The sequence below is a fragment of the Daphnia pulex genome, chromosome 7 (genome assembly GCF_021134715.1).
Source record: "Daphnia pulex isolate KAP4 chromosome 7, ASM2113471v1".
Classification (NCBI taxonomy): domain Eukaryota; kingdom Metazoa; phylum Arthropoda; class Branchiopoda; order Diplostraca; family Daphniidae; genus Daphnia; species Daphnia pulex.
This window is the reverse complement of record NC_060023.1, coordinates 11,285,679-11,294,577: the sequence shown is the minus strand read 5'-3', so window position 1 is coordinate 11,294,577 and position 8,899 is coordinate 11,285,679. Positions and strand designations below refer to the sequence as shown.

Below are 8,899 nucleotides of genomic sequence, written 5' to 3'. Positions count from 1 at the left end.
CTCCTGTAGTAGCCGAGCCCCGCCGTGCCCAGTTTAACACGGGGAAAATGTTTGATTAGCAACAGCCAATGACAAAACGGATGTGTGATGACAGACCTACATTTTCCCGTCTGGTATCTGTACGTACACTACTGCGTAGCACTACGACACCTGTGTCCCAAAGGGAAAACAATTCAATTTCCTGTCCTTGTACAATGCGCATTGAAATATTTTTTCAGTTGCGACGCGGTAAAGTCGTCATATAAAAGCGGACACAAAGAAACGGGGTGATTCGACATTTTTAAGCATGCAACGTCTATGACTAACTTTTTGGGCGCTCGCCCAAAATATGACAAGCTATTCATCACCTGCTTATCAGCAACTGTCACCAACGAGTCTTCTGGATAACCTTTCCTTTTTCCGGATATAACTGCCAAAATTTAAGAAAAAACAGTCCAAATTAATTTGGTTAACAATTAGCTTAAAATCATGTTTCTTCTTGATTGACAAATATAGGTCTACTTATTAATAGAAAAATGCTAGGTTAAGGCACACCACCTAAATTACAGTGTGTTAGATAGCCTTTTAATAATATTATTTAATAATATTTATCACATACAGACGATAGACAGCAACTACAATAACATAAGCGATTGATATCTATTGTCCTCAAGTGTCCACCAAACCATTGGGAAAACATATTTCTCGCATTCCGGCAGTTGTCACATTACCCCGGCGAAAAAAAAACACTGTGGCACATTCGTCGCCTATCTGGGGCATGTGACGCAAATGAACTGCTATTCCTTACACTCCTTAGTAGATGTTTAGACACCTGACGAAGCAGCAGCAGCACAAAATGTCTCGGAATACCTTGGTAAATTAAATGTTTAATTAAATAATTTTGTTTAGTGAAAAATGGGAACCTAATCGCTGTTCCTCACCATTCCTTTTTAAGATTTCCAACCCGTTTAGTCGTGACCAACGGACGTCTTTTTGGATGAGGATCAATGCCGCTTTGGAGATCTATTTTCGCAAGGAAAATGTACCGACCGACCGGGAAATCGATTTTCTTGCGGAATCGCTCAAGTTGGAGAGGAAAGTGGTGCACCTTTGGTTCAGCAATCGTCGACAAAAGGAGAAACGCAAGATATGGTCAGGTGTTGTAGGAATTCGATTCGCCGAAATGCTGGTGACACAATCAAAGAAGAAGGCCGGACGCAGCCAGACGAACGGGATGGATCTATTTAGTTTTCCACTTCACTTCACCGGACATGCCAGCCATTTCAAGCGTTTTGGTTTCGGTAAGCCAAACCCAGAAATGCTAACCCGAACGGCAATTTTCATGGCGACTGAAAACGGATTGGTGCACCAGAAATTCATCAACCAAATAATCAACTACATCGTAGGCGTCCAAGAAAAGGACAAGTTTCGATTCCAGCTGGTCGACGAGGATGGCGATGGCCATTCCAATTGCATTTCCGTCTACAACATTCACCACACGGTCGGATTCCGCATTCCATTTTCACTGACGATTGTTGTCACGCCTTACTCCGGCGACTCGGAAGATTCCGGCCAACTTTTCAGGGATCGAAAAGTGGCTGAAATGTTTCTCGATTTCATTGAAGCCAAGGACGGAATCAAGGAACTGGACATGATCTGCAACGTCACCGTGGAGACTGGCGGAATAAAACAGCCGTTCTTGTCCATTTTCGGTAAAGATGTTGAGAAAAACATCAACAACTGGAAACTGTCGGTCGATTTCTTGAGTGACAACGGGCCATGGCAAGCGGTGGTCCATCACTTCTTCACTGTGCTGGCGACAATGCAGCCCAAGTCTGTGTTATTCACAAAATTGGTGTTGGATGGGAGAAAGAAGATGGCAGCAAGGCTAAATGGACTGGAATCGTTGCTTACTAACGCATCTATAAAAATGGAAGAGATTAACAAAATGAAGGAAATAATCAAATGTTCCCAAACGCAAATCGAACACGAAATGGAATACGAAATCAACCAGATAAATTACAGCTATTTTCTCCCGAATCTTTCGGCTACGTCAACCATCACGAGATTCTCACCGATCCCTCAAGAGAACTACGTTGGTATCAGCAGTCGGCAGCTCTATGACAACGACATCTACAAAATCTATTTCAAAGCTGAAAAGAAGTTGAAAGACATCAACTCCAAAGGCCAATATTCAGTCAGAAAGTTGCAAAGTGACCTCTTTCTGAATGGAACAGCTGTGCTGGAACATTTCCAGTCGACTTGGTGTTGCATTCGGCAGCTGAACATCATGGCACTTCATGGAAATTCGTTTTTGACACAAAAGGTATTCGATCTTCTCTTTGACGCCGAGCAACATTTGCAAGAACTCGGCTTCAATGAGCAACTGGAAAATCTAAAGAAAACGAAAAATTAAATTTTGACGAGGACACAGCATGTCGATTTCTGAGTGTACCAAAAATGTTTTACGAATATGAAATATACTATAATGACTGGAAATTTTTAAGAATGTGAAATATACTAATCGCTGGAAGTGCAGAAGACAAAACTAAAAAATTACATTTTTGGAAGCCAACTGGGTTTGGTCAATTATTGAACAAGTCCATTCGTTTCCGGCACAAGTGTGCCCAATACATACGGAAATGTAGCATGGCATGGTTATATAGAATAACTGCGTGTCTCAGAAATGTTTATCCTTAAGTTGGAACCGTTTGCTACTGTATAGCCTCGAAAAAAAAAATAAACAGACAGTGGGTGGCGTGACACATCCTTTCACTGCTTTCGGGAACCTTTATTCAATTTTTTTGTCGTTATTTTGTGTCCCGCCAAGCATTTACAATTTTCCCACATCTGGTGTTGGTGGTTGGCGGTGAAATATATCTCCAAATGGATATTTACTAACTAACTACTAACTAGTAGTAACTCGCAAATGCACGTGAAATAGTTACTTGTGAGTAAATTAAGAGAAAATTATTGAGAATTCGGTTGATTCGGATTCGAAATGTAATTATTTTGATTTGTGCAGGTGCTAATTTAATGTAGTTCGTGTGACGTTGTATGTCGTTGTATAGGCCCACAATTAAATGTTTTCAACAAAACTTACATAATAATTTAACACCTGATTATTTACAGTTCCTGCCAGTAAACGAAATAAAAACAAAACAAATTTCCTATTTTTTTTAACATTCCAAATTTCTGGTACACGTGCAGCACATTTTTGTAACTGAATTGGACAAGAGATGTCACTCTACGTATCAGGTTTTTAAAATTTTGGACTACCAGCATTATGTAAGCACATGTGCACACACACGAACACACACTCATTAATATAGGTAAAACTTAATGGAGACTTACGTGTAGAGGCTCATTTGTTCTTTGTTGAGGGTAAGACATGGTGGAAACGTGAAGCCTGGCAATCGCTAAATCTTCCGCACTGGGAATATCCAATAAGTTGCATGTGTAATCCTTTCACATGGTGCAGTTCGATAAGTTAAGATCTACTTTTGCTAAGTAGTTAAGTATAGGGAAGAAAATATTTGAGGATTGAGACTAATGACGACAAGAAAGGCTAACAACTTTGCCTGGTTGCTACCGAGAAACCGAATGTCTTTTGTTAAGCAAGTCCCCAAAATCGAAATGGACAAACCGGCAGACGAACCGTTGCCAATTTTCTATATTTCTGCTGCGTCATTGTCAATATTTCATTAAAGATTTAAAGCACTTTTGAATTTTTTCTTTGTCGTGTAATATGTGTTGGGCAATTATAATGTATTTAAAAGAAAAATTATAATTTATTTACGGAAATTTCAGTAGCAGGTTCTCCAATAATTTCTGATCTCTGTAAGACAAATCAAAATCAATGACAGCACCTAGCAAATTGGTTTTGTTCCCCTTTGAATTTTGTGAAATAGAAGAAACTCATTAGTGAATTTTTATCGATTTTCTCTACAGCATGAAAATTTAGTTGAGCTATAGACGAATAAAGTCTAGACCAGCTTTTCGTTTCAGAGTGTACCTGTATATAGTTTAGCGCTTGGTTTGCATTTTACATGCAACAACTGCACGTCTGGTCCATACAGTTCTGGCATATTCGTAATCTATTTTTTTCATCGAGGTGATGAATAAGGAAAAAATAGGAGGAAAGTCTCACTTGAACGACAGGGGGGGGGGGGGGCGATGAAAAGCAACACACATTCGTCGATTATAGCACGCAAAAAAACAAACAAACAGAACTAAACAGTTTTTTTTAGGAAATGAGTCTCAAACACAGGGAGACCACCATTCGATCAAGTAGCATAATAATTTTATCTCTTGAATCATTTCAACTCTAAACGAAAATGAGCGAAAAAGCAATTGTAAGTCTATCTCAAAGCTATTCCTGTGTCGTGTGTCAGACAATTTTATCTTTAACCAGTACGTATATACACACAATTATACAGTATCGAAATCCGTTCAATCGGAAGCAGAGAACATTGATCAAGTGGCCGGCCAAGAAAGCACTCGAGCAGTATTTCCTCATGCAAAACAAGCCATCTATAATAGAGATCGCTGGTTTGGCAGAATCGCTCCAGCTGGATAACAAGGTGGTGCGTGTCTGGTTCTACAACCGCAGACAAAAGGAGAAGAGCTCTCGAACGTGCACTACGTCAACATCGATAATAAGGATGGTCCCAGTTGAACCAAATCACGAAAGAGTCGGTGAATCGCTTGCGACTCGTGAGATAAGTCAGCACCGCCATGGAGTCGATTCGTTTGGCAATTTCTTATCAAACGCAAATGTCAGACGCTTCTCTTTGGGCAAACCCAACGGTATGACCCAACAACGTCGGACAGTTTTGGTGCTGGGAAACAGAGGACTGGTCCATCAGAAGTTCATCAACCAACTCATCAACTACATTGTCAACGTCAAAGAAGACGACAAATTCCGATTTCAGCTGGTCGACGAGCACGCTGGCAATTCTGGCCAGACGAATTGCATTTCCGTCTACGACATCCACCACGCCGATGGATTCCGCATTCCTTACTCACTGACGATTGTTGTCGTTTCTTATTCCGGCGACTCGGCGGATGATTCCGGACAACTTTTCAGGGATCAAAAAGTGGCTGTCGTTTTCAACCGATTTCTGGAAGAGAAAAATGGCATCCAGGAACTGGACATGATCTGTAACTTGGTGATCAACAACACTAATGACAACCACCGACGGCCGTTCTTGTCCATTTTCGGCAATGACGTGGCGGACAACATCAATAATTGGGAACTGACTGAGAGTTTTGTAAGCGACAGCCGTTCCTGGAACACGGTCATTCAGCATTTCTTTTCTGTTTTATCAACGATGAAGCCGAAATCTTTGATTCTGACCAAACTGGTGTTGGAAGAGCGAAAGAAGTTGGAAGGAATTATGGAAATGCTCCAATCTCTCGTCACCTCAGTCTTGGCCAAAATGGAAGAGTTGAACAATGCGAAGGAATTGATTCAGTACTACCAATGGCAGGTTGAATTAATCAATAAAAAAGTTCATTCCTTATCCCTGGACAACTTGAAAAGAGAGTCCCCAGTCACGGAATACGAAATGAACTTTAACAGCGACCAAAACATCAATAGCCATCAAGATTATCACGTAGCTGAAATGAAATGGAAGGCTTCCATATTCAAGGGACAAAACTTGGTCAAGACGCTGGAGACTGACCTGCTTAGAAGCGGGACGTCCATGCAAGATAATTTCCATTTGACTTGGCGTTCCATCCAGTGGCTCAACAGCGTCGCTCTTCACGGGAACTCTTTATTTTCTCAAAAGATATTCGACATTCTTTCCAAAGCCGAAGAGTTGCTGAAACAAATCGGTTTTTAGCTAGGCATGTTGAAATTTTTGAATTACCCGCGGTTTTTGTAATTGATTTCTGTGATGGGTTGTGGGGATCTGATATAAAATAATTTGCTCCTAATCGATTTTCGGTCATTTTAAAGCGAAATTAATTGGAAATAACCGATTTTGTGATTAAATCCTGTGATTAAATCATGTCAACTTTTGTCCACAAAAATGACCGAATACATTTTTTAAAATGAGCTGTGACAAAATTTTAAAAACGATGCAACATTATTAAGACAACACGCAATAAATCAGGCATCATCTGAATGTTTCGACAAATTTTAGGCTCGATAATATTCAGACAATTTATTATTTAAGGTTATACCCTAGTTTTTGTTGGACAAGGCAGCATGAATTTTATTGGTAGTCGGGTATGATACTGAAAAATCTAGTTTTGGAGAGGAGGTAGGGGAAACATATGCCAAGGTAGAAATTGCTGCACTTGCTAGTCTAAACGGCCCTGCCCTTTTTCATGTTATTGACGATTCAGTTCGTTCAGTTCACGCAGCTGGCGAACGGGGAGACTAACTCACTGCGTATTCATCATTTTCGCAGCGTAGTCGTCTATAAATTCATTTTCGTTTAGTTGATACCATTTATTTTATTATTGATACCTCGATACCATAAAATAATTGGACAAATTCAGTAGCTATCTTTAACTTTTAAAATTCTTGTGATTCTTAATCGATATTTGGAGCGGGGCTATATTTATCTGACCCTTCACAGAAGCGGTGCCAAAAGAACACCATATGCTACAGAATTTTCGAATCGAAAGGTCTGGATAGAGCCCTTATTATATTTTGGATAAAAATCTGTATAGCTGGCAGGTTGTTGCTTATTTCAACTCGTTCGTTATCCTCTTTGCGCTGTTCTCGGGGGGAAAAATTCCGTTTGGGTTCTGGCATCAGTGTGACGCACAAAGTTGTGTGTCAATTTTATAGCACATGCATCGCCACATTGATAATCTGAATAAGACTTGTATATATATATACACCTTTTGTTGGCTTTAGCAGTTGTGAGACCTATTTCACCCCGACAGGTTTGCCGTCCAGGATATGGTAATGCGTGTACCGAGAAACCGGACATATGGATATGTGTTTAAGTCCTGGTGAAATAAGTCATTCTGCGCATCACCTTTCCACCAAGCAGCAGCCAACAATTTTATTCCGAGAAAAACAAAAACAAAAATGTATTTGAACAATTTTGTAAGTGAGTTTATTTGTAAGAGTTTTTATTGTTTTAACTTTTTTTTTCATACCTAATTATTTTGTAAGAAGTTTTTTGAATGACGCGTTGATTTAATTCAGCTTGTTTCCATTTATTATGTGCTCGAACAATTTTGGCGTTGCGTTTTTGACTGAATTTCGTTTTTGTGTTCGTAATTGTCAGAATCCGCGGACGCGTTTAGACCCGACTGTTATTAGCGTTCTGGAACACCACTTCCAAAATCAGAAAAACCCGTGTGTCGAGGAAATGACTTTTCTGGCTCAATCGCTCCAGCTGGAAAACAAAGTGGTGAGCAATTGGTTCAAGAACCGAAAACAAAAGGAGAGACGCAAAATGTTGTACAGTCACAAAACAACAATCCCAGAAGTGCCATCAGGTAAAATGGTCGAAAACATCCTTCGATCCTCTGAAATGCTTTCGAGACAATTCAAGAGGATAATAAGAAACCCCAACTTAATGGACGTGTACAATTCGCCTCTAAACTTATCGAACAGGGCGATTTCAAGAAATGTCAAGCGCTTCTCATTGGGCAAACCCAACGGTATGACCCAACGTCGGACAATTTTGGTGTTGGGAACCGGAGGACAAATTCATCAGAGATTTATCAACCAAATAATCAACTACATCGTCAACGTCAAAGAAGCAGATAACTTCCGATTTCTGGTCGAAGAAGAGACTGGCCATTCGAATTGCATTTACGTCTACGACATTCACCACACGTTCGGATTCCGCATTCCATTTTCACTGACGATTGTTGTTACACCTCACTCCGGCGACTCGGAAGATTCCGGCCAACTTTTCAGGGATCGAAAAGTGGCTGAAATGTTTCTCGATTTCATTGAAGCCAAGGACGGAATCAAGGAACTGGACATGATCTGCAACGTCACCGTGGAGACTGGCGGAAGAAAACAACAATTCCTGTCCATTTTTGGTAAAGACGTTGAGAAAAACATCAACAACTGGAAACTGTCGGTCGATTTCTTAAGCGACAAGGGTCCCTGGCAAGCGGTGGTCCATCACTTCTTCATTGTGCTGGCGACTATGAAAACCGCCCCGCTGTTATTAACCAAAATGGTTTTGCACGAGAGAAAGAAGATGGAAGAGGTAGTCGATAGGCTGCAGCCGCTCGTGGCTGCCGGATCATCCAAAATGGAAAAGATGAATAAGACGAAGCTAACGATCGCCTATTGCGACTACCAACTTAAAATAATAGAACAGGAAATGTATTTAAATTATACGTCATCAACTGCCTCCGCTAGTTGCACCTGTTCGGAGCTTCACTGCAGAATGGGCCCTGTTGATAACCATTCGGTATTTAATTTTAGTGGCGAGGGTCCGTGGTTCGATAACCCAAATCATGGCGACCCTCAAAGTTGTTACTTTGACGAAGCCAAGTGGAATGACATGAAAGCAAAAGGACAGCAATTGGTTAAAATACTGCAGAAGGACCTCCTTAAAAACGGCAATTCCATCCGACACCATTTGAATTACATTTGGCGCTGCATCCATCGGTTCAACAAGTTTGCTCTTCATGGCAACTCTTTTTCGAATCAAAAAGTATTTGATCTCCTTCTCGAGGCTGGACAGCACTTGAAAGAACTAAATTTCTAAAAAAAATTGGCGATAAAATGTGTTATTGTTTGCCGTGTTGTTTGGACTATAGAGTTGGTTAATGGTGTCTGAAATATGTTTGTCGTTTTCAAAAATAAAGCTCATTATTCAAAAGGAGTCTAGGAACTTTGTTTTGATCATTTATCAATTATTACTTACGATTTTTCAAGTGAAATTGTATTTGAACCATGTAATCTAGATGCCGTCTGATTTCA

The 8,899-nt window shown here is 40.3% G+C and overlaps 3 protein-coding genes across 3 annotated transcripts; all 3 read left to right on the top strand.

Moving 5' to 3' along the window:
• The first annotated feature begins 718 nt into the window (after positions 1–718).
• LOC124198732 lies at positions 719–2,490 on the top strand. Its single transcript, XM_046594752.1, has 2 exons — positions 719–853; positions 935–2,490. Exons 1-2 carry the CDS (start codon positions 800–802, stop codon positions 2,393–2,395), a joined length of 1,515 nt encoding a protein of 504 aa, XP_046450708.1. The 5' UTR covers positions 719–799; the 3' UTR covers positions 2,396–2,490.
• A 1,705-nt stretch (positions 2,491–4,195) lies between these two features.
• LOC124198736 lies at positions 4,196–5,892 on the top strand. Its single transcript, XM_046594755.1, has 2 exons — positions 4,196–4,334; positions 4,419–5,892. Exons 1-2 carry the CDS (start codon positions 4,317–4,319, stop codon positions 5,826–5,828), a joined length of 1,428 nt encoding a protein of 475 aa, XP_046450711.1. The 5' UTR covers positions 4,196–4,316; the 3' UTR covers positions 5,829–5,892.
• A 962-nt stretch (positions 5,893–6,854) lies between these two features.
• Positions 6,855–8,801, top strand: LOC124198733. Its single transcript, XM_046594753.1, has 2 exons — positions 6,855–7,051; positions 7,236–8,801. The coding sequence occupies exons 1-2, from the start codon at positions 7,034–7,036 to the stop codon at positions 8,682–8,684; spliced, it is 1,467 nt and encodes a 488-aa protein (XP_046450709.1). The 5' UTR covers positions 6,855–7,033; the 3' UTR covers positions 8,685–8,801.
• The last annotated feature ends 98 nt before the right edge of the window (positions 8,802–8,899 follow it).

What these genes read in the sequence shown, in the direction of transcription:
- LOC124198732 (XM_046594752.1), top strand. Translation starts at nt 800, where the DNA reads ATGTTTAGACACCTGACGAAGCAGCAGCAGCACAAAATGTCTCGGAAT. An exon ending in AAATGTCTCGGAATACCTTG is followed by an intron (nt 854 to 934) that starts GTAAATTAAATG and finishes TTCCTTTTTAAG; the next exon opens with ATTTCCAACCCGTTTAGTCG.